Raw genomic sequence first — 27,195 nt, forward strand, 5'->3', positions numbered from 1 at the left:
TTACTGTTCATAAATATTTATTGAAATGAAAATTGCAGATAAGCATTGCAAATTATGAACTTCAAACAAGTATAGCACATTTAAAACACACTCAGTGCAAGTCACCGTTTAAACCATGTACACATAATTTACATACACAAATGTATTTAACAAAGAAGTTTGTTTAAATACCATTGCATTCTGAGTAATAAATTATAATAGTCCTTAATAAATATTTTTCAGTATTTGCTTGGAAACAAAGACATCTTAAAGTTGTACTAACAATATTTGAATGGTAAGCATTAAATTTCACAAAAGTATGTGAATTGTAACTACCGTATGATGTTCCTATGTAAAAAAGATATTTGAAACTTAATTATGACGTTTTCATGTCATAAACTGTGAGAAATGTTAATTTTATATTTCCATGGTATAAAATATTATTAGAAAGGTAACTTTAAGGTTTCCATGGTAACTACGTTGTCTCCATGGTTTCTATTGGTGTCTGGAGGACCCTGGGTCCATAGAGTAGAAGATACGCCGTGTGCCAGTCACCTGGAAATCAAAACAGATCACATCATCAGTATTCACCAATTTATTTGAATACTAAAGATGAAGAAGACAAATAGACATGATATTACTGTATTCTAAAAAGCCGTTTACTAGGCTTGTGTTTATAATCCCAAACTTCAATGGTAATTATTTTTAATTTTATGTTTAGTAGTTAAATTATAGAAAAAAAATATCAGTAAAATATATGTGATTATATAACTCCAAATTATTTAATCACTGGTAAGGGAGACAATTATACACATATGTAATGCACAGCTGTGCTTATTGAAAAAATTTTAAGTTTCCAGTGGCGCTATACTGAGAAATAACACTGATAGGAAAATTCTATTTATTCAGAACAAGCAAAGTGTGACAGACCGACTGACTGACAGAATGACTGACTGACAGAATGACTGACGGACAGAGCGCAAACCATAATTCCCTTCCGGTTTCACCGGTAGGTGACAACAGCACTATAAAAGGGAAAGTCAGAGATAACCACAGTGAAGTTTCATGAAAATGTGCCAAGCAGTTCTGAAGATGTGGTTTGAAGCACAATTGTTAACAACACAAGACAGCCACCCGCTGCAATAAACACTATGGTGCATGACACATAACCCTTTACCACTTAGATACATATTATGACACATTTGTAGTCACTTAGAAATATAATTTTATTTAAATACCTTTGTTAATAAATTCAAGTTTTAAAGGCTTCATTTCCTACCCTAAAATACTGATGAGCAGCAAACAGCATAAAACCTGAACAGACTGCAAGTTACTCGCAGACTGTTCTGGTTTTATGCTGTTTGCACATAGCCATTTTCTTTCTGCATCTGAGTGGGAAAGGGTTAACTCACCTCCCCCTGACAGTTTCAGTACATCCTCTGAGGTGATGGGAGTCACATTGTCATCATCAAACATCAGCCACTCATCTAGACAATTCATTTAAGCATTTAATAAGGATTGTTCCATTTGAAAAGCCTGCTTGACATATACAACATAATCATATTTGATAATATAAATGGTGATTATGGAAATGAGAACAATAATCTTCAAGTTGACATTAGACATGACAATAATCTTCAAGTTGACAACTGACATGACAGTAGTCCAGTTCAATGTTTAATTAGAAATTACTCATTAAAAGTATAGCTAAAACTTAATTGTAAGTCAAATGTAAATCAATGCATGTGAAGATATAAATAGGTAAATAGTTTGTATATATGTTATACAGTTCTAGTGCAAAAATGATTAGCTTTGTTAATTCATAACCAGTCTGTTGCATCAGCCCAGTTTACATGTCTGAGGCACCTCAAAAGACTGAGCCTCTTTCTGGGAAAATAGGCTTAATACATGTGAATTAAATGTCGCACCAGATTAGACTGCAGTCTGCACAGGCTAATCACAGATGACACCAATTTTAAAGAACTTTTTGTTTACAGGAAGATTCTTATAAAAATTCCCGCAGCAAGGCTCATATTCATGATTTGTCATCTTAGCTATTGATTGACATCTACTGGTCAATACGGTACCTACCTCCTTTCCGTTTCACCCATGCCACGTAATGGCCGCTGGAGCTGGACCTGCCTTTGTGGGTGAGCACTGCCTGTAACTCGTAGTAACCACTGTTGTTGGATCCCACATCTGAAATAGAACCAGACCTCTATGTAAAGTAATATGACCATGCTTCAATAACGTATTCCAGCTAGTCACTCAGAAAACCGGGCTCAATGCATCTTGTTAAGGCATCGTCCTAGAATAGCCTTTACAGCCTGCTTGTTCTTATGCCTGAATGGCACAGCGATAGCAAGTTCTAAGAGGTCTTGAGTTTAAAACTGGTGAAGACTCAATTATTTGCTCTGTGAATAACGGGTTAAATGCATGTGCGTAAAGTGTCATTCCAGATTAGCCTGTGCAGTCCAAACAGGCTAATCAGGGATGACACTTTCCGCTTTTATGATATTTTCGTTTCAACAAAGTCTCTTCTAAGGAAAAATCAAGTTTAGGCAGAAAGTGTCATCCCTAATTAGCCTGTGCTGACTACACAGGCTTATCTGGTACGAAACTTTAAGCACATGCATTAATCCCCTTTATCACAGAGCACAGCTCATTTATCTAACTATTTTCTTTATATTATAACTTTTTAACATTATTCCAAATAGCATTAGTTCTTTTGTATAGACACGTGCTAAAATGTTTCAAAATAAGAATATCTGTGAACAAGTTCATTTAAGGCAAGGCTTTCCCTTTAAGGCAAGACTGTCCCTTTTAGGCAAGACTGTCCTTTAAGACAAGACTGTCCTTTCAAGGTAAGACCATACATTTAAGGTAAGACTTACCGTCAGGGAAGGCGAAGGGATGTTTGATCATCTTCGAGTCGTCTTCAGCCTTCTGTGATGACTTAGGACCCTTCCCTGTGCTTGTCTTCAACTGTAACCCAGTCACAGCTCATTAAAGTTACAAGGAGATTTGACTGACAAGTTGAGCCTTGTTCTGAGAAAACTGGGCTTAATGCATGTGCGTAAAGTGTCGTCCCAGATTAGCCTGTGCAGGCTAATCTGGGACGACACTTTCCACTTAAACTTGATTTTCGATATGGAGGGACTTCCTTGAAAATAAAAATACAATAAAAGCGTAAAGTGTCGCCCCTGATTAGCCTGTGCAGACTGCACAGGCTAATATGGGGCGACACTTTACGCACATGCATTATGCCCAGTTTTCTCAGACCGGGACTCATTTAATAATATGTTCAGAACAATAGGAATTATATGTTTGATGGTTTGTTTAAACCATTTATTTACTGTAAACACTGTTAATGACTTATTCCTAAGGTGTTGTGGTAAACCCCATAGCATATCATCAACAGACTTATTTTGCATTTGGATTCATAAAGTGCGCCCTGTGGTCATTTTCCAACAAACATTGTTACAGTTAATTTTATTTTATTACATCCCTGCCAACAATGAAGTTCAGACTTTCTCACTGACTCAAATACCCCATGATAAGTCAATTACAATCCAGAGATTGACAAGTAGCACAATATGAAAGAAAGCAGCATTCTCAACATTTTTGAATTACTTTGTGAATTTGATGCAAGTGGCCAAGAGAAAAATACACTTTTTTTTCATTAATACGCTCGGTGGTGAGGTAGTCGAGTGGTAACACTCTGGTCTACTATTCCAGAGGTCACCGGTTCAATTCCTTCTTTGGGCACTGGAAATTTCAGAAATGCTTCAAGTGTTTTTCACCCAACTAGGATGTACTGGTATGAAACCCAGGTAATTCTCGCGTGTATCCGTGCTATACACTGAGCACATAAAAGAACCAAGGGATCTATTCGCAAAGAGCTAGGGTATTGCACCCGGATTCCTTGTATCTCAATACTGTCTCTTCTGCTTTCTGTCTCTTCTGCAAAACCTAAAAAAAGGACCCATTGGAATCTAGAGCTTTGTCACAGACGTGACGTATACCCCCAAGTTCCGCATTGACACAGACTTTTTTGCATGCTGTCTTCACAAAACAAGAGAATCTCATTAATGGCGATTTTTAAGAATTATTATGCCATTATCATTTAAGGCCATTTTTGACCTTTGAACTCAAAGTGTGACCTTGACCTTGGAGATATTGACATAATTCTTTCATACGACACACTGTCAAATGATGGTGAACAAATGATTTTAAAATCTCTCAATGAACGACATAGTTATGGCCTGGACAAGCTCATTTATGGCCATTTTTGACCTTTGAATCAGTGTGACCTTGACCTTGGAGATATTGACGTAATTCTTTCGCGCGACACACCGTCCAATGATAGTGAACAAATGTGCCAAATGATTTGAAAATCTCACAATGAACGACATAGTTATGGCCCGACAAGCTCATTTATGGCCATTTTTGACCTTTGAACTTAAAGTGTGACCTTGACCTTTAAGATATTGACGTAATTCTTTCATGTGACACACTGTCCAAAGATGGTGAACAAATGTGCCAAATGATTTTAAAATCTCACAATGAACGACATAGTTATGGCCCAGAAAAGCTCATTTATGGCCATTTTTTACCTTGGAACTCAAAGTGTGACCTTGACCTTGGAGATATCGACATAGTTCTTTCGCGCGACACACTGTCCAATGATGGTGAACAAATGTGCCAAATGATTTTAAAATCTCAAAATGAACGACATAGTTATTGCCCGGACAAGCTCATGTATGGCCATTTTTGACCTTTGAACTCAAAGTGTGACCTTGACCTTTGAGATATCGACGTAATTCTTTCGCTCAACACACCGTCCAGTTACGTTAAACAAATGTGCCAAATGATTTTAAAATCTCACAATAAATGACAAAGTTATGGCCTGGACAAGCTCATATATGGCCATTTTTGTCCTTTGAACTCAAAGTGTGACCTTGACATTTGAGATATCGACGTAATTCTTTCGCGCGACACACTGTCCAATGATGGTGAACAAATGTGCCAAATTATTTTAAAATCTCACAATGAACAACATAGTTATGGCCTGGACAAGCTTTCGAAACAGACCCACAGACTGACCGACCGACAGACAGATCGACAAAGGGACTCCTATATAGCCCCCATTACCAATGATAATGGGAGTATAATTAGTGCTTCCACTTTCATGGGTTATCCTTGACTGCAAGGTCAAAAGAAATACACATACATACAATGCTACAAAAAGAAGCCCTGGTAAAAAAGGAAAAATTACAAGAACATAATTGTTCTCCTCCTTCCTCCTACCTTGCCAGCCTCCTCTGCCTCCCTATCCTCCTGCTGTTTGAACTTATCCCTCGCCGGTACCAGCCTCTGTTGTAGCTCCTCACTACACAGGTCAAACACGTCCAGGCTCAGGGGAAACTTCACGTCCTGAAAGGTCCATGTTAGGATGAATGCACAATGTCTATATCGTATAACTACTTTAGGCGATCGTCTATGCAACATACAAGAAGAACTTGAGAAAAGAAAGAACTGGTTTTACAATTGAGTGAAAAATTTAGTTTACAGCAGCATCAGGACAAGTGCAATCTGTTTAATTCTTAAAACAATACCAATACAACATCAGCATGAGCGCACAACATTCGGACAGAAACAGAGGGTCAATATGATATAAAAACAAGAGCTGTCAGAGGACAGCGCGCTCGACTATTCGAGTGCTTGACAGTGAGTATAACGTAAGCCATCATGGGGAAATAGTTCAAATTATTCAATAAGGTCAAGGTAATAGTTCAGGTATATTTTATTTTATTTCAAGTTTGATAGCAATAGCTTAGTTTGGACCGCCCTTTAAAAATAAAGAAAATAAATATTTGTTTGTTTTTTTAACAATGTTTCAAAGAAAAAAATATTCATTTTGGGTTGGGTAGGAGGTGGAGTGAGAGGGGGGGGGGTATAATGTGGGGTGTGGTCATTTATTAATTCAAAAATAAAAAAAGGAAAAAAAAATTATTTTTTTTTGGGGGGGGGGCCAGGGATTCTGGAATGGGGCGTGGGGTATTGTTTAGGTGGAATCGATTGTGGTATTCAGGTTAGTGTTGTTTGGTCAAAGTATTAATAAAATCTGATCATAAATAAAGATTTATTCTTTTGACCTTGAGAGTCAAGGTCATTCAAAGGTCAATGTCAAATTGAACTTGCCAGGTACACTACTCTCATGATAGTAAGAAAATATTTGAAGTTTGAAAGCAATAGCTTTGATACTTTAGAAGTCAAGTGGATCTAAACACAAAATTTAACAAAATATTCAGTTACTAAGACAAAAAAGGGCCATAATTCTAACAAAATGCTTGATACAGTTGTCTGCTCTTGTTTATAGATTGAGGTCATGTTGGTAAAGAAGTTTGCAAAATATGAAAGCAATATGTCAAGGGACATTGACAATATTTGAGGTGGTACACAAACTTAAACAAAGATTTATCAATAATATGCATATTCTAAATGGAAAAAGGGCCATAATTCTTACAAAATGCTTGATACAGTTGTCTGCTCTTGCTCATAGATTGGGGTCATGTTGGTAAAGAAATTTGCAAAATATGAAAGCAATATGTCAATGGCCATTAAAAATATTTGAGGTGGTATGCAAACTTTAACATAGATTTATCAATAATATCCATATTCTAAATGAAAAAAGGGCCACAATTCTTACAAAATGCTTGATACAGTTGTCTGCTCTTGTTTATAGGTTGGGTTTATGTTGGTAAAGAAGTATGCAAAATTTTAAAGCAATATGTTAAGGGACCTAGGAAATATTTGAGGTGGTACGCAAACTTTAACATAGATTTATCAATAATACGCATATTCTAAGTGAACAAAGGGCCATAATTCTTACAAAATGCTTGATACAGTTGTCTGCTCTTATTTATAGGTTTGGGTCATGTTGGTAAAGAAGTATGCAAAATATTAAATCAATATGTCAAGGGACATAGGAAATATTTGGGGTGGTACGCAAACTTTAACATTTGCACGCTCATGCCGACGCCAGGGTGAGTAGGATAACTCCACTATACATATTTCATATATAATAGTCGAGCTAATAACACATAAATTATATATTACAATAATTATTAAACCTTCCCATATCCACCAGATAAGCTGATAAACCCAGCCTTCTTGGATGGCGGAAGGTCCTACCACACACTAGGGATTAAGACTTCTAGAACCTCTACAGAGGGACTTTTGTATTATGAGATCTTCAACAGGAGATTCATTCAACACATCTTACAATCTCATATACACCAACTTAAAGCATGATATCCGTACCTTCAATATTTTGGCATTGACTGAATCCCTATCTTCCCTCTTCCGATAGTAGAATCTCACAAACTGTATGGTAAGGTAGGCAGGGAGGCGCTTGATCTTGTTCTACAAAACAAATGTAAAAACATGCACATTTCCCAGCCCAACACCTGCCTAAGTAGTCTATATTGTTACCTAGGACTTGTTTCTTTTTACATTTGTATTGTAGCTCGTTATACTCTATAATACAAATTTTCAAAACTGGCAAAGGGGAAATTTGTTCTCTTTTTTTTGCTGAAAAATATTATATTAAGGTAGCACACCTGTCATGAGCACCTTTCCACATATAATCTTATTTATTATATACATGTTGAATGCTTTTAACAAAATACAGATTGTATCAATCGTTGAAATAAAAAATCCTGTATTATGCTACTCGCTGTTTCCAATTCCGTATTACCATACTAGCCGGACTACTTCGACCCATTTAATGACGTCACATTACACGCATCGAAAATAGAAATATCGGTGTTCACATGACGAGACTTACATACCCTATTACGAAATATATTACGTAGTACATTGTGTGACGTCCTGTCTGTGACAAAACACAATAGTTTTATCTAAACTCTGTAAGGACATGTCGGACCTGGTGTTTTTTAGCAGTAAACTATGTGTTGAAACGTATTTTGGAGTGTGTGTTTATCATGCATAAAAGCCATAAATGTATATTTCGATAGGAATACAATAAAATAGTGTGGTTTAAACTAAGTTTCGATAAAGACATGGAAGATAGAAGTGGAAGTGCATATCGTTTTAACGTTTTTGTTATAAACATCGGATTAAAATTGTCAACTTAATTGTTAAAATTTGGATTAACGATGGCATTAAGGTAAGCGTGTCGGAAACCTGTGTTTTCCCGGTTCGAATGTTTACACGTTAATTTACATAAACGGTATTCATACGCGTCTTAAATAAACTATGGCGTACCGTTTTAGTCATTGTTTTGTCAGTTTTGTTAAAGTAAAAAATACATTTGTTAACTGTTTTCGTTAGTTGTTGTATATAATAAAAGGAATATTACGCTAGTCAATTGTTCCAAGAGTTTGTATCACTCTCGTGGCTTGTGCTATTTCGCATCACACTCGAGGCTCCGCCTCTCGCGTGATACGTCATCACACAAGCCACTCGAGTGATACAAACTCTTGGAACAATTGACTAGCGTAATATTCCGTATGTATTATTTTCTTAATCAGCATCATTTCACTGAACTACATGCAATTTTTAAGGTATGTTTTCCATGCTTTAAAAAAAAAAAACTGAATGTTTCAAAACAACCCCCAGACTCGGCTATTTTCCAGTTTATTTGCACCCCGGGGTATATGAAAATTCAATAATTCATCCAGATTTCCAAATAAGGGCATGCAAATGGTGTGTACAGATAGGTGTTTAAAGTTTTAAAAAGATGAAATAAGTAATCTTTTACAGACATTTATTTTTTATAACTTGTTATCGATTGAAGAGCGCCATGAAATGTAAATGGTTTCAGCCAAGTAGAAATTGAGTTGGTTAAAAACAAAGTTTCATAAAACTCAAAATAGTATTATTTAAGTAATATTTTGAACTTTTTATAGATACACTATATACAGCAAAAATACCAAGAAATAGACAGGTTTACCGTTTACTTCTTGAAACAAAAATAACAAGGCTATTGTCAAGCAATATGTTCCCCTACCGGCTCCACCATTTTCAGAAATTCCACCATTTTCAGATTTTTTTTATTTTTTTTTTTAAACAAAATGAAATGACGTGCATAATGTCCATATTGCCATCTATCCATGTTGCAAGTTTCATGAAAAAATATTAAGACTTTTTAAAGTTATCGAAGGATCCAGAAAAGTGTGACAGACAGACTCACAGACAGACAGACACACAGAGCGCAAACCATAAGTCCCCTCCGGTAGGGGACAAAAATGTAACATGCATGTTTCGTATTTTCAGGAGTAAATCACCCTATTTAGCCATAATGTTGTATTAATTTTAACAAGAGGGCCATGGCGATGGCCCTGAATCGCTCACCTGACTAACCAAATACAATCCCAACCCAGTTTCATAAAGATTGGATGAAAACTGTGACCTCTATTGTCTACACAAGGTTTTTCTAATATTTGACCCAGTTTTAAACCCAAGATGACCCAATACAATCCCAACCCAGATTTCATCAAGATTAACATTCTGACCAAATTTCATAAAGATTGGATGAAAACTGCGACCTTTATTGTCTATACAAGGTTTTTCTATTATTTCACCTAGTGACCTAGTTTTTGACCTAGTGACCTAGTTTTTGACCCCAGATGACCCAAATACAATCCCAACCCAGATTTCATAAAGATTTACATTCTGACCAAATTTTATAAAGATTGGATGAAAACTGTGACCTCTATTGTCTACACAAACAAATTGTTGACAGTTTTTCTATGATTTGACCTAGTGACCTAGTTTTTAACCTCAGATGACCCAATTACAATCCCAACACAGATTTCATCAAGATAAACATTCTGACCAAATTTCATAAAGATTGGATGAAAACTGCGACCTCTATTGTCTACACAAGGTTTTTCTATTATTTAACCTAGTTTTTGATCTAGTGACCTAGTTTTTGACCCCAGATGACCCAAATACATTCCCAAGTCAGATTTCATCAAGATAAACATTCTGACCAAATTTCATAAAGATTGGATGAAAACTGCGACCTCTATTGTCTACACAAGGTTTTCTATTATTTGACCTAATTTTTGACCTAGTGACCTAATTTTTGACCCCAAATGACCCAAATACAATCCCAACCCAGATTACATCAAGATAAACATTCTGACCAAATTTCATAAACATTGGATGAAAACTGTGACCTCTACTGTCTACACAAACAAATTGTTGATGATTTTTCAATTATTTGACCTAGTGACCTAGTTTTTGACCCCAGGTGACCCAAATATAATCCCAACCCAGATTTCATCAAGATAAACATTCTGACCAAATTTCATAAAGATTGGATGAAAACTGTGACCTCTACTGTCTACACAAACAAATTGTTGACGGACGGACAGACGCACGCACACAGGCACGCACACACAACGGACACTGGACATCACATGGTCACATAAGCTCACCATGTCACTTCGTGACAGGTGAGCTAAAAATTGAAGAATGTGCATGAAAATTGCAACACATGTAACAATAAACATAACTTTAATATATGCTATATTAAATCAAATTACGTTAGAAAAGAAATAAAACGCGTCACGAAAGAATGCGTTGTCAGCAGGATTTGAACCTGCGCGGGAAGATCCCAAAAGATTTCTAGTCTATCGCCTTAACCATTCAGCCATGACAACTTCTCATTAGCATCTGCTTAAATAAGATATCCATAAAGTAAACAGGTAAAAAGGCTCTTCAATCTTAGAAGAAATCGCTGAAAATCATGAGCGCGCTACCTTAAGCGTTCTTCAAATATAGTTCTTATTAGCTTCAATCAATGCTACTTCTCATAAGTACCAAACTGTGAGCAAGAAAACTGCAATATTTATGTTTATTGGCTTACCAACAACAATAAATCATTAACAATAATAACTATTATGTTTTATATGATAGTTATTCATTTACAAACACAAACAAATTGGCAGGAAGTAACAAAGTTTTTCAAATTTCAAATACAATATCATATCCAATACTTGTTGGCTGTTACACGAATCAGACCTCTGTTCAAACAAATGAAACAGAAGTCTCGAAGCAAGATTAATCACATACATATAGTCATACAAAATAATTGCTTACATTAATAATAGTAATATTATTAATATTATTAATAGTATTATTATTAATAGTAATATACTCTAACATAAATAAGAACTTCTACTTACAGATTTTTTATACACAGCATCTCTACCAAGTGAAGCTGAATTCTTAGTGATGTGCTCTTCTAATAGCTGCAATACAAACCATAAACAGTTAACAACTGATATCTGTCGTAAATAAAGTGCCTTGCGTATTGCACTGCCTGAACTTTTTGTTTTACATAGGTAATGTTCACCCTTTGCAAAAATGCTGCTAGACAAAGAACAAAAGTTGTTGTATTACTACTTAACTGGTACCCAATAAACTATGAAACTATAAATATTTTGAAATAAAGTATATATAGGTGGCATAAAAATTTAGTATATGTTGTCATTTCATATAATAAAAGAAATAGTGTTTGCTTTATCAATGCTTATATGTGAATAAGGATTGGTTTTTGATCTGCTGATCATAAATGAAAGAACTCAATACATTCTTGTGTTTTATTACATACAAATCTAAACCCTTAATAGTTGTCTTTTTAAAGATTAATAGCACAATACAAAATCTACTTTTTAATTATAACATTCAAATATACAGACAAAGAATGCATGGGAGATACAAGGGCTAGTTAGAGTGTTTAGTATTCATAATCATGAGCTAAATAAAAAAAATATATGAATTTATTGCCAGCTCCCAAAGGTTCTTTACACTTTTTTAAATTAATTCCATGTAATGTAATTAACAAAATCATATTTATACCTGTTTAGACACACAAACCACGCTAGTGCCATCAAGACATTGTGTTACATGCATTCAATCGCTAGCATAAAATTGTTTGCTTATGATGCAGGAAAATGACAAAGTTAAATTTCATATAAAAACAGTTTAACAAAAAAGTTTAAATATAAGCCTTTTTGGCAAAATAATATCTAAGAACATTATAAATTGATAACATACAACCGCTAACACTTAATACAGGGTTAATTTTGGACTACTTGCACATACAGAATTTCTGAGAATTAGTTTAGAATGATTGAATATTTTATGATAAATTGTTTTTTAATTCTTGAATAAATATGGTATCATCTTTGGTGAGTTAAAATAAACATCTCTTTAAAATATGTTACTATTATGTTTATATGTACTTACAGATCTTAAGCCTGTGTGCATGTATTTCACATCTGAAAGAAGGAAGGCAAGTACACATAATAGAAACAACAGTGAAAGACAAGTTAATGATTGAAACATAAACAACAAACAACGTATTTCATTAAAGTAAACAATTAATGAAAAGAAATTCCATTCATTGCTTTATTTGAACTATTTAACATAATTGGAAAGAAATTGTTCTCATACTTTTATAAATGCAAAAACCGACAACAGACAAGACTAGACAGTGTTTCATTTGTTTTAACAGAGGTCTGATTGGTGTAACAGCCAATCAGTATTGGATATGATATTCAGGATGCAGCTATGACTTTAAAGATTACAGACATATTGACAGACATGAGCCTTGCTCGGGAAATAACTGGGCTTGATGCATTTGCATGAAGTGTTGTAAAGATTAGCCTTGAACTCTACACAGGATCATCAGGGACAACACTTTCCACTTTTATTGTAGCGAAAAATTCCAGTTACGGTGGAAAGTGTTCACCCAGATTAGCCTGTGCAGCCTGTGCTTCACACCCACTTTACTCAATACGGCTGCCGAGATTGAAAAAAACTTCTAAATGCTCAGAGTACTTATTCTTTGTTTATTTGTGTCCTGCTCTATGAAAACTGGGCTAATCATGCATTAAGCCCAGTTCTCCCAGAACACAACTCATATTTCTGATAATCCAAGTAAGCCCTAGACAAAGTTCACAATGCCAGGGTGAACCAACCTTTCTCAATGAAGCAGCTGAGTTGCAGGAACTTCTCTGTGGTCCTGGTCACTGGTTCCTCTTCAGTCTCCTCACACTTCATGCTGGCACACAGTCAGGGAACCAATAGGAGAACATACAGGGAACAAACAGGAGAATTTTCAAAAGGGAACCAATATGAGCATGTACAGGGAACCAATATCAGCATGTACATGGAACCAATATGAGCATGTAGAGGCAGCCAATATGTGCATGTACAGGGAACCAATATCAGCATGTACATGGAACCAATATGAGCATGTACAGGCAGCCAATATGAGCATGTACAGGGAACCAATATCAGCATGTACATGGAACCAATATGAGCATGTACAGGGAACCAATATGAGCATGTACAGGGAACAAACATGAGTATGTGCATGGAACCAATATGAGCATGTCAGGCTTTCTACTGCCTCTCCACAAAAAACTAGGGCAAAAGTAGGGCAAGATTTTAGCAAAAAGTAGGGCAAAGTCGGGATTTTTACTGTTAAAAAGTAGGGCTAAATAAGAAAATTATTACCATTTTTCAGCTGGAATTAACGTTAAATTGATACATATCCTAGTCCATCTGATGATGTGAGAATGCCTTGCTCTGCCCATCCTTGAAATACAGGCACCTGAAATTTTTATTTCTCATTTAACACAATGGAATACAATAATTAACATGACATTCAAAACATACACTGTAAACCTTATAAAGCAAAGTACAAAAGCTCTAAGTATTACTCCTTTCCTCCATAAATATGTACCAAACTTCACCCACTATAAATATATAAGTATTCTTGCATTAGTACTAAAACAAAGAAATTTTCTCACCACAGGCAATAGTGAAGAATTATATTTTTATTATTATTGTATAAGCAAACAGAGACTAAGGTCTATTCCGTTTGCTAAGGTGTTAAAATGAGTATACATGGAGTAAAGGGTTAAGCAAAATTAGTTTCAAACCACACAGGGTTGTCATTATGATTGCAAAGGATTATGTGGAATAGTAACTGATTAGCCCAGGGATCAAGGGGGCCGCCAACCTTGTGGGTCCAGGGCAAGGCCCTGTTTGGGGGGCCAGGGGGGCGAAGCCCCCCGACCGTGAACGAATTCTAGACATTTTGAGGGGCAAAATACTGCTATTCTCAGAGCACAAAAGGTAAAAATGAGGTCTAAAAAGAAGAGACAATTTTAAGATTTTCACATTTTTAGAATACTGTACAATGTAAAAACATATTATATTGATAGATATTTGCATGTTCCAATTCTATCCATTAGCCAATAATCCATTATAATTACGATTACTTTTTTCAAAACCAAAATACTGCCAATATTGACAATGAATGTTTCAAAGAATTTAGTAAACACAAATGTCCGCCAATTTAACACGAATGCATATACAAATTGAATGATTAAGAGTGGATACGAGTAATTTTTATGTTAGTGAAACTGACTAATTATGGTATTAAAATGGACATTGTATGGATCTAAGTTGTTAGTATGTCACTGCTGCAACATAGTATTGACACAAAGCAAAAGGTTGGTCAAAGCAGTTGGTCAATGCAGTGTCTTATATCAAACTACAAATGCCACGGTGTTAATCAAATTCTAATCAATATATCAATTTCAAAGTATATGTGTGTCCATAGGACACAGATGCCCCCACAATTTGGCTCTGTCACAAAGATTCGTTTGCTAAATCAGGGGCCATAACTCCATAGATATCTGATACACTTGCATCAAAATACTCAGGTATACAAGTTCACATGCTGACAACTATTCACAAAAAGATGGCTCTAGCAGTTATACTTTTGAGTTCTGCGCGACACAAACTTTGGGCTATGGACAGCCAGATGGACAGACAGACAAACAATGGCAAATCACCCCTCCCTTTATTGTGGTGTCATACAAAATTATTAATGATTAATATGACAGTTCAGAAAAGCGACTTAACATATAAACTTAAAAGTATTTTGTAAGAAAGCAAAGCAGCAGCTGCATTACGAATTTTACCCATAAGGTTTAAAACACCGCATGGCATTTGTGGGATCCCTCAGTTAGTTGTATCATTGGGAAAAAAAGAAACTTTGCAGTATAAAGTCTAGATGAAGCGTGCATATCTGTCACCTCTATTTCAAGAAGTACATATGTGATGATTAAATAGAACATACATGTATTTTCATAATGTTAAAAGATATTATCTCACCTAAAGACCAGTATGTCTCACTCTGTACTGACTAGCCAAGGAACCATGGTGCTTTCAAGGATGGACATCACAAGGTGATCCCCCAAACACATCTGAACTGTACTCATTACAAAAGATTCATAATGGATGGAAATTCTGAAAATATCTAAAGAAGAATCATGTAAGCCTTCATTTTACATTTTATTTATTTTACTTGCAAAATGAAAAAGTAGGGATAATAGGGCTATTTTTGAAAAAAGTAGGGTTAAGAAAAAAAAGTAGGGAAAAGTAGGAAACGTAGGGACCAGTAGAAAGCCTGGGCCATGTACAACAAGGAACCATTATGAAAATTATGATCCGTGTCTTTTTCCAAATAAAAAAAAGAGTTTTTTTTTTTCCTGATTAGTTTTTTCCACCATTTTCTAAATGGGGCCAGGTCAAATTTATGTTTGTTTTTTTTGCTTACAAATACTACAAAATAGAGAATAAGTGATTTCAAAATTCCATTGACACAAGGTTCACTCATATTAGCTTGATAGGGAGATAAACTAAATATTTGGAACTATAAAGGTAATTTAAAAATAAGGATTTATTTAAAAAAAAAATGATTTACCATTAAACCATTTTACTGATTTGCTTTTGTAAAGCACATTACATAAAAAAAAAGTAGTTTTATCAATAAACTATGTTTTTTCCCAAATTTCCAATTTCACATGTGTACATCACATTACAAAAGTAGTGAACAAACGTGTCTAAATATCATAAATTTATAGAGAGCACAGAAGTCATCAAACGGGTGAGACATCGATGTCCTCATAGAGTTTCTTGTAAATGACAGAATAAATAGATCAGTTTTTTGTTATTTCTGCTTGTAAGAAATAACTTTTGTTATGAAAACAAAGTAATCAAACACTGACCTGTTTTTCTGGTTTTAAGAATGATATTTTTTTTTTAAACATTGCATTGAAAATATGTTGAAGGATACGTGACATCATACTCCCCAGAGAAGTACTGGTCCATGAAACCTCTGGAGGCAGTGGCTGCAGTAGACTGAAACAACAACAACAGCATGTTAAGAACATATCAGCCTCATTCAGGCTGGCTGCACGGAATAATCTGGGACGACACTTTACGCACATGAATCAAGCCCAGTTTCCAGGGAAAACACTTTCTGCTGTTTTGGAATATTTTGTTTAACAGAAGTCTCTTCTACAAGAAAATCCAGTCTATGTGGAAAGTGTTAGCGTGTGCGACTGCACAGTCTAATCTGGGATGACACTCTACACATGCATTAAGACCAGTTTTCCCAGAACTAGACTCATTTGACCATTATAGTTAGGATCTTTGATCATCATATGATCATAATGAGTATTGATCATTATGGTAAAGCTGCTATCCTACTGCTTAGGTCACAAGAACTGCATCAGAAATAAGATTTTCTTCTTTCATTGGTGATCCTGGATCACAGTGAACAAAGTGAAGAAATAATTGCCTCTAAAACTTAACTTCAGATTCAATAAATGCAAACAACACTTGTCTTTAATACATGCTTTGGTAGCATGATCAACTTAATGCCAGAAACTGGTGTTATTTTTGATAACAAACTGTTTACAACATAAGTTAGTAAAACATATAAGCCCTCCACTTTGCATTAAAGTAGTCCCTATGACCTTGACTGTTCATCTCTTGATTTGAAAATTATAGGGTCATCCCTTTCAAGTTAATATCAAGGTCAAAAAGAGGAAAAGTGATGTCGGAGTGTTGAGAATGTTCAAAGTTAACATGCATAGAGTATCAAAGCTTTATAGAAAGCAATATTGATGTTAGATGAATCATGTCATTTTGGGTTAACCTCAAATTGGACCTTCATAATTAGGCTATATCAAGGTTCAAATAAGGTAATGTATTTTGGGTCTGTTAAAAGATTTCATCCATGCAAGTTTCAAAGCTTTGTAGCAAGCAGTATGTATGTTGGACAAAACAATCATTTTGTGTTAACCTCGTACAGACCGACAGAAAAACTCTAGATTTGGAAGCATGAAAAAGTAAAACATGAGGTTTTGAAGATTTCCCTATGGGCATTTTGGAATTATAAAACTATTGCAATTAGTACAATTCAATTTATTCAAAATTGTAGCGGATTCTATTCGGTTATTTTTATACTTTTGCTTAAAAAACAGACAGCTTCAACATCCACTGTTCATGGTATGAGAGCTATTAAGGGATTTTGTTGCTGACACACACTTCATTGCACTACACAACAGTTGAATGCAATATATAGTGTCAACATTAATATTATAATTTTGAACTGAAAAGTTAATTCACTTTTTTAGAGATCAATAATCTTAATGATATAAGCATTTAGTTTTGAATAAAATAAAAAAATCGAAAAGCGGTTACAACATTAAAATATTTGAAAAAGTCATAAAATGCATGCTCGCCAACCATTAAACACATGTTAGTACACCCCATCCCCCCTCCACACACACTAACACCTACACACCTGTTCTGGCGACTCTTTTAGTGCAGGCAGTTTCTGTTGTAGACAGCGCACAATTTCCACCCAACATTCATTGGCATCCTACACAGAGTTGAATAAAAAACAAAAATATTTTAACAAAAATATAATAACACTATTCACTTGACAAACAAATAACATGACGAGGGTGTAATTTTTTTTTAAATACTTTAGGGACAGAAAAATACTAGCAAACAGTGGTCTAGGACTGTGCCAGACAACAAATGTGTTCCTTATAAATATATAACAGCAGGTGTTATTGTAATTTTATACAACCAATATTCAAAGCAAATGTCAGCAAGAGACCTAAAGACCCTACCTGTTGCTGGTATCCCCCGTGTTCTGATTTCTCTGCAAACTGCGGATACGCCATATGGAAAACCTTAAATTTCAACACAAAATGTAAAATGACCCTTCAATTAACCAGTTGTTGAAATACCAATTGTCATAGTTTATTTTGTTTCTGCGCATAAGTTAATGCTTACAGATGTTGCACTATATAAATTAATGTTAAATTCTATGTTAACAAGGTGCTGCGCCAAATCAAAGCAGATGTCCCATGTGGAAGCCTTGACTGTATTGATTTGTAGTTATATTTGATAAAATCTCAGTCCAAAGGTAGGCCAATCTCAAGTTTAAAATGAGATAAGGCTCATGTGGATGTATTAAAGGTGTTCAAAGACATCACCAATGCCAGTATCAAAGTCTTGCAGGAAGCATTATCAGCATGAATAATATACAATGAGCCACATCATGAAAAAATGGCAAGTGAACCAGTCTGGTCAGAAGCTACCCTGTCAACAATCAAGTAACATTGAACCAGTCTGGTCAGAAGCTACCCTGTCAACTATCAAGTAACATTGAACCAGTCTGGTCAGAAGCTACCCTGTCAACAATCAAGTAACATTGAACCAGTCTGGTCAGAAGCTACCCTGTCAACTATCAAGTAACATTGAACCAGTCTGGTCAGAAGCTACCCTGTCAACTATCAAGTAACACAAGCTTTTTATAAATCTCATATAAGCGGACAGGATGCACAACTGGTCTGAAGCTACACTTGCTGCATATGACAAATGGCATAAGAATTAATTTAGCAGTTGGATTTAACACACTCATTGGCAACTAAGACTAATAGAGTGAAACAAACTTATCACTTTCTAAATAGTAACAACGGACAAACACAAAATCTTAATTGTGTCTCCTTTATGGTTGTGTACAGGTTTCAAATAAGAACACTATGGGTGGAATGGATGTGTACAAGTTCCCTGTAGGAACATTATGGGTGGAATGGGTGAAATGGGTGAGTAAAAGTTACCTGTAGGAACACTATGGGTGGAATGGATGTGTGCAAGTTACCTGTAGCAACATTATGGGTGGAATGGGTGAGTAAAAGTTACCTGTAGGAACACTATGGGTGGAATGGATGTGTGCAAGTTAGCTGTAGGAACATTATGGGTAGGGTGAACATGTACAAGTTCCCTATAGGAACATTATGGGTGGGATGGATGTGTACAATTTCCCTGTAGGAACATTATGGGTGGAAAGAATGTGTACGATTTTTCTGTATGATTATTATGGGTGGAATGGATGTGTACAAGTTCCCTGAAGGAACATTATGGGTGAAATGGATGTGTAAAAGTTACATGTAGGAACATTATGGGTGGAATGGATTTGTACAAGTTACCTGTATAACAGTGAGGGTGAAATGGAAGTGTAAAAGTTACATGTAGGAACATTATGGGTGAAATGGATGTGTACAAGTTCCCTGAAGGAACATTATGGGTGAAATGGATGTGTAAAAGTTACATGTAGGAACATTATGGGTGGAATGGATATGTACACTTTACCTGTAGAACAGTATGGGTGGAATGGGTGAGTAAAAGTAACCTGTAGGAACATTATGGGTGAAATGGATGTGTGCATGTTACCTGTAGAACACTATGGATGGAATGGATGTGTACAAGTAACCTATAGGAACATTATGGGTGAAATGGATGTGTGCATGTTACCTGTAGAACACTATGGGTGGAATGGATGTGTACAAGTTACCTGTAGGAACACTATGGGTGGAATGGATGTGTACAAGTAACCTGAAGGAACATTATGGGTAAAATGGATATGAACAAGTTCTATGTAGGAAAATTATGGGTGGAATGGATGTGTGCAAGTTACCTGTAGCAATACTATGGGTGGAATGGATGTGTAAACGTTTTCTTTAGGAACATTATGGGTGGAATGGATGTGTACAAGTTACCTGTAGGAGCACTATGTTTGGAATGGATGTGTAAAAGTTTCCTTTAGGAACATTATGGGTGGAATGGATGTGTGCAAGTTACCTGTAGCAACACTATGGGTGGAATGGATGTGTAAAAGTTTCCTTTAAGAACATTATGGGTGGAATGGATGTATACAAGTTACCTGTAGGAACACTATGGGTGGAATGGATTGGCCTGATTTCTCCATCGCTATGACAAGATCTCGTAAACCTGGAAAAGTTTAATAATACATTGATTTTGCTGCAGTTATTAAGCACAAATCAATTGAAATTATGACCTTATACAAGGCTATGAATATTTTGTATACGGTTAATTGCAACACTCACAGGACAATTTAGTTTAAACAATGATAACATAAAGTAAAAGATGAATTGACCCTTTCACTCAAAACAGTTAAAAGATTTAAAATGTTTACCTGTTTTTACACACACATTCCAAAGTAAAATCAAGCTATAATTGTATTGTCATGTGACAAATGTTTTTGGATGCATGTGACCTTGATTAAAACTTGGCTTATTTAAATTCAAGATTAAAATCCAGACACATTTTCTTCTGAGATTGATTTATAGATCTGGCATCAAGAGTGGTAACAAGGTTTTTCTAAGATTTCAAAACAAAACATACATAGGCTGACCACAATACCTCACCATAGAAACGTCATTCACAGGTGAGCTTAAAACTAGTTACCAGTAAACTTATATATACACCTGAAATCCTTCAAGAAATAAAACAATAAAACATAAAATGCCCCAGTGCACAATGCAACCATGTTACCATATGAACACTGCCTAGACTCACCTGCTGTGATTGAATCTGCCGGCACTATGGCCCCTCCAGCCGTGAGGCTACCTGTGTACCTGAAATAGGTTGCCATTCTTGTATATTGACATAGCAGTGTACTTTCATATCGACATAGCAGTATTCTTGTACAAGTTCATAGCAGCGTTCTTGTAAATTGACCTAACAGTGTTCTTGTACGTGTACATTAACATATAAATGTACTTGTATATTGACAAAACACTACTTGGATAAAGAATTTCATACACTTCTATTTCTTATAAAAATGGTCCAGATAAATATGATTAATAAGGGTCGATACATGCACACTTTAAGAAATAAATATACCACTCTAAAAAAATTAGTGGATAAATATACACTATGTAGCATTCCTTGAGTTTAAGTTTCAACTTTAGCCAACATATTACATTTATTACAAGTGACCTTGACCTTTGACATGGTCACCTCAAACTAATTATGTGTCTTCCTTTCCACACAAGGCACCACAAAATCAATTTGCATGATTGTAGAATAAAGCGTTCTCAAGATATTGGGCGGTATTGGCGAAAATACAAAAATGTTAAAGAAGCCCCAGTGACCTTGCCCTTTGACCTGTTAACCTAAATCAATAGGCTTTAGTCTTTCCAACCAAGTAACCAGCTTATCAATTAGCATTATTGCAGATATATGATATAATGCAGAAACAAATGTTTTGATCAAGTACATATTACACTAACCTTTGACCTGGTAACCTCAAAATCAAAGCTGTCTTCCTTTCTTTTCATTAAACTACTATAATAATATGCATGATCATATGTCAAATGGTTCTTAAAATATAAAAACAAATAAATGTCCTGTTACAAAACCCTGTGACCTTGACCTATGACCTGGTGACCTCAAAATGAAAAGGCTTCTTCGGGTGTTCCTGAGCTCCAGGGGCACTTACTTTTTCAGAGACTCCTTGAGTTCAGGCACAGATCGCAGACACTGTATGGTGGCGTTCATGTAGCAGGTGTTCCCCAGATTGGTGAGCCCAGCTGGCACCTCCAGCTAGAACAAAACATTAGAACTTTAAGCAGTCTTTAAACAAGAATGACACAAATATAATAATGTTTGATATTATCATTCTTTATAATCCAGTATTCAAATTTCAAATTAAAGTAAATAGATGCTAGCAAGTGTATAGGCCATATTCCCAAAATGATGAGGAGCTGCTTTTTTTATAAGACCTTCATTCCAAATGTATATAATTATCAAAGTTATTAAACTAACAATTGAGGGGTTAATTAAGAAAAATATGCCAAATTCCCCTGCTCAAAAAGTATATATTTACCTATAATGACAATAAAATTCCACTCTCATTGTAAGCATTATTTGGAAAAAAAGGGCCTAAATTTGGACACAATTCACAAAGTTAGAGGCATTGTGTATGTTACCGGCTATTTTCATCGGACAAAGTTTGGATCGTCATAAAAGAATAGAAGTTGTAGAAAAGAATTTGATTAATGTTTTATAACAAAGTAGAATATAATCAGAAATATAATTCCCCATTTGCTTCAAAGTACCCCATCTGAAGGGCCCTGCCACATTTTCTCCAAAGGTGAAAAGAATCAGTGCAAATGCAGACAAAAAGAAACAAATATATGATACCCGTCATGTGACAATGGGTCTTATGTCATATGCCGCAGGGATGGAAATTAGTGGTTGCCCGTGAGCCTGGGGCAAGTAGATTTTAGCCTGGGCAACTTAAATTCAAAAGTTGGTGGTCCAGCCAGGCAACTAGCTTTTTAAAGCTTGAAACATTCAAGTACAATTAAACATTTAATAAAATTGGCGACTGTTGATTAATAATTTTAATAATATTTATTCATAAAGGCCAAGGAAATTATTCAACTCGGACTCATATTAAGACATTATACACAGAAAGAGTGTAATGTAAGCAATTTTGTTCAGTTATCTTTTATTTAAAGAAAGTATTAGATACACATGACAATACATGTACATTGTACTGGGCTCGTGAGTCTTTAGCTGGGCAACCAAAATAGTAAAAATGGTTGCCTGTGTGGGCAACCAATTGTAAAACGTTAGTTTCCATTCCTGTGCCACCCGCCTAGCTTCAAACCAGCCTGCACCCTCAAGCAGTCAAGTAAGGTGATATACCCTGTTCACTATATGAGACTAGTGTTTTTCCCAGGAGAGCAAAGGGGCATGGCGCATTACTTTCAAAAAGGGCATTTTAGCGCGCAGTTTAGGCAAAAAAGGGCAAAAACGTTCCGTGAATACCTGAATTAGGGAGAAACATGTAATTGCATCAGAGGCAGTTGTGGAAAATAAAAATTAACAAGCACATTTAATGGTAATAGATGTATTTAACTGACTATGATTTATATTAATATATTTACCTTGCAATGTACATTTAAGTTCCATGCTGTTTCAATAAACTGTACAGCACGACAAACATAATAAAGCAATATATGCATATGAATCTGATTATACACAGATCCACTAACATATAAATGAAACCATGTTTGTCTTATCCCATTTTCTAACAATCTTGACAGATGTTTAAAATAACATTGTGAGTAAATTGATCGCTAACAATATGCAAACACTTGTTTCCGTGACATACATCCACCGAGTAGATAACAAATAAATAAATAATGTTGTTGCTATCTAAAACATTTTTATGCATCGTTGATTATCACAGACATTTCATTAATTCCTTCTTAATGTGTATTCTCCATCGTTAATTCTATCGTTTACGACGTTATTTGCCATTTTTGCCGAGTCACAATTTAATTCTGTATAGTCCGCCATGTTGATAAAATGTCAAATGATGTAAGCGACAGGTGCGCATAGCAACGTTAAATCGTATACGCGATTCGCATTTTGTTAAATTAGTATACGTCTCAGTAATTATTTGAATAATTAGATCTAATTATCTTAAAGACAAAAACGTTACAAATAAATTTGTTTGTGATTTTAAATGTAATTATGCGTAAAAATATATGTTTTGATATAACTGAATAATGCATGCAATGCACAATTGCCACGAGAATAACATCGAGTTTTTTCATCATGATTTTATCGTGGAGAACACATTGCCGACCGAAAAGTACGCTTGGTATAACATAACCTTCGGCATTATCGATTGATACTGACACGGGGTTATTCACGCATGACTAATTCACAGCTTTGGAGCAGTCAGAGGCCTACCTATAAATCGAGCACTGTAATAGATTATATATATAGTCGATTAGACGTTGACGTCTCGCGAGTAAATCAAGCACAGTCAATCAAGGAAGCTGATTTTGCGGACCAAGTTAGATCGTAAGGCAATAAAGGTGTTATCGATAAGGACGCGTGGCGAAATTTGCCTTTGAAAAAAAGGGCGCGTGGCGAAATTTGCCTTTGTAAAGGGCAGGGTGGCGATCCCGGAGGGCGGCGTGGCTTTTCGCCACGCTAAAATGGCCTGGGAAAAACACTAGAGACCATGAAACCAAGTGATTTTATGGCGGAAATGGTAGCTCCTGACCAGTCTACGTGAAACTGCAGGATGGTCTTAAGATACGCTGGCCAAATATGTCTTAAGTCAATTATCGCATGAACTGGGTCATTTAGATGGGACACCATTAAACATCAACTAACCAATCAAGTCATATAGATACCCAAAATGTAATATTTCTGTAAAACCCCACTACAGCTTACTGCGGATGCCAGCTGCTGTTCAGACATATCCTCCATGAAGAGGGTTTTCTTGGGTGGCGCCTGTGGCAGGTCATCAGCTGTACCCATCATGAGCAGCATGGCCCCGTCCTTCAGCTTCATACCACCCCAGCCATCATCCTTGAGGACGGCTCCCTTCATCATCACCTTCTGTCTATCGGGCTGGACACCAGACAGAGCAAACAGCTGGGCCTTGAACACCTCAGGGGGCTCATCTGTGTTGCATTCGATGTCTGAGAACTTCTCCTTGCCCCATTTCACACTCACTGTAATAATTAAATATTGCCATGAAATATTTGTAAGAAGGCCTTAGGGGTTCCTTTATTCAGCGTTTTCTTCGCTCAAAATCAGCACACATCAGTGTTCGGCCCCATTTGCATTTGAAAAAAGTATATATTTTTCCCAGTGGGACCTAAAAATTCCCAGTTTAAGGTGCTTTTGTTTAAGTGTGTTTTTTTATCTCAACAAGTTGTTCATCTCCCATCCAGATATATAAATTCAACCTTAGTAAATATAATACTGAAAACATATTTATTCTCAATTTTGAAGCATTTTTAGGAAACTAATTTCCCAAATTTAGTCCAAACGCCACAAATTTTCCTAATCCAAAGGAACCTGGCTCAATTCCTGTATAGAGAAAAACACAATGCAGTTTTTATTAATATTGATTAAGTTTTACACGTTAATAAATGAATATTATTTATATGTAAAAAATAAGCTACAATATAATAGTCCTGTCCCAGGAAAATGTGTGTTCATTTTTTGCCAAGGCAACTTCTTTACATTTTAGTTGTGAGATGCTCAAGTTCAATTTAGTGACCATGGTCAGTTGACATACTACAGATAACCAATCCATGGAAACCATATTGGTGCCCAAAAGTTTGCTTATTTACAGATCTTTTTGTCTTATTTCATTTCTTTTTGATGTGAACTGTTGTTTAAGTAATTGTTTAAACAAGCACATAATCTAGGACATCAAGAAAACATAAATGCCATTTCAATGTCAAATTATGAACTCTTTGTTCTCTTAAGTATACTTACATGTACCCCGGGTAAAGTAAATATACTTAAACGTACCCGGGAATTTTAACGCTTAATTGGTTGTTGTTTGCCTTTTTTTTTTAATTAATAATGTTCACATTTATGTTAATTTTCTGTTTAAAGGCCTCCATATTATCGAAACTCATACTCAAAAAGCATGTTGATGCAGATTTTTAAAGAAAAGTTTGTTTAAGATGAACAATACCGTTTTATGGTAATTGGTAGCGCATTGTATGACATTGGATTAAGGGCGGGAAAACAACTCAGGTACAGTCTTATATCAACCGGGTATGTTTAAGTATATTTACTGTCCCTAGGGTACAAGTAAGTATACTTAAGAGTACCTGGGGTACATGTAAGTAGTACCCGTTCCGACAATGACCAATCTAGCAATACTGGGCATATTCCATTGCAAATACTTATGAAGTTTCCATGCACTGTTTGCAAGTTTACTGAGCTGAAACAGGGGATTGAACCAGGTTCTGATGAGTGGTAATCCGTAACTCTTACCACGCCACTAAAGAGCTAGACCAACATCAAAGCTGAAGGAAGTAACCTTATTTCACTGCAGATAATTGCAACAATGGCTATTGCTGTATTGGAATAAAAATGAAATCCATGAAGGCAAAAAATTCTGAGTATTGACAGTTAAGATCATGTGACTAGAGGTTTTATATACCACTATAGATTTTGTAATAAATGTAACCGGAAAGCAATAATTTTTTCTCTACTGTCCATGTCCGAAGTGTAAACATCCGAACAAGTAGACAATAACAGGGAATGTAACAAATGGGTGGGGAATATTTTATTTCCTTTACCTAAATCCAAACAGATGCATTCATAATTGTGAAAGCTTCTAAATAATACAAAACAATGATATATTTTCCATGCCTCGAATCGTCGATATGAACTATACATACCTTTAAACATCGGCATAATTACAAAAGTTTCAAACTTTTACCGGTTGGTAAATCATCGGAAATCAACAATTTTTAGGGGACAGACTCGCGGTTAAGTAAATAATAAAAACAAAAACTTAAGTTGAATAATAATGCGTAGTAAAATTATAATAAAAAAATTATAATACAAATCTTCGTTATTTGTTGACTTATTTTATGGTAATATAATATGAACTATTTAATATTTCGGTGATTCGTACCCAATATCAATCGCAACAAATATTACGACAAAAGAAATTATTTCGGAAAACTCATTATTTGTATTAATATATATCCTCATGTGAATATAAATATCTGCGTTTGCTTGTTATATAACAATTAATTTATGTGCAATTTTCATATGGTATTGTTTATTAGCGAAATAAAATCACACTTATTTAAATAACGGGAGATAACTATGTATACTTTTTTTAAATCAGATCGCTGATGAAAGTAAACGTTTAGCTCATGATAAATTTTCCTTCAAAATAACAACTTGAATCGTTCCTAGCAACTAAGAATCGTGTCTGCATGAAAATATATCTTAATTGGGAACTAGAGGTTTCGGTAAATAACACGTGCGGTAAATTGTATTTTATATAGTAAATGTTGTGGAGGTTTCGGTAAAATGGATCTTTAGAGAGATATACCTACAATGTATATTTCCAAGCACTTCAACACCCACAACATTCAGTATGAACTTCAGCATGGCTTTCGAGACCGACGC

General features: G+C 35.3%; 1 protein-coding gene and 1 non-coding gene across 2 annotated transcripts; both read right to left on the bottom strand.

The window, feature by feature from the left end:
* On the bottom strand, positions 1 to 26,608 carry LOC127850169 (ubiquitin carboxyl-terminal hydrolase 14-like). The gene is made up of 17 exons (XM_052382991.1): positions 26,451 to 26,608; positions 24,472 to 24,755; positions 21,710 to 21,813; positions 20,785 to 20,843; positions 20,129 to 20,196; positions 18,030 to 18,092; positions 17,696 to 17,773; positions 16,178 to 16,242; positions 13,002 to 13,084; positions 12,268 to 12,299; positions 11,202 to 11,267; positions 7,306 to 7,407; positions 5,290 to 5,415; positions 2,874 to 2,964; positions 2,071 to 2,178; positions 1,392 to 1,466; positions 1 to 534 (listed from the first exon to the last, which is right to left on the bottom strand). Exons 1-17 carry the CDS (start codon positions 26,464 to 26,466, stop codon positions 455 to 457), a joined length of 1,500 nt encoding a protein of 499 aa, XP_052238951.1. The 5' UTR covers positions 26,467 to 26,608; the 3' UTR covers positions 1 to 454.
* Positions 10,595 to 10,676, bottom strand: Trnas-aga (transfer RNA serine (anticodon AGA)). Its single transcript has one exon. It is a non-coding gene; the product is annotated as a tRNA-Ser (tRNA).
* Positions 26,609 to 27,195: the final 587 nt, after the last annotated feature.

This window comes from Dreissena polymorpha, chromosome 11, assembly GCF_020536995.1.
Source record: "Dreissena polymorpha isolate Duluth1 chromosome 11, UMN_Dpol_1.0, whole genome shotgun sequence".
Taxonomy (NCBI): domain Eukaryota; kingdom Metazoa; phylum Mollusca; class Bivalvia; order Myida; family Dreissenidae; genus Dreissena; species Dreissena polymorpha.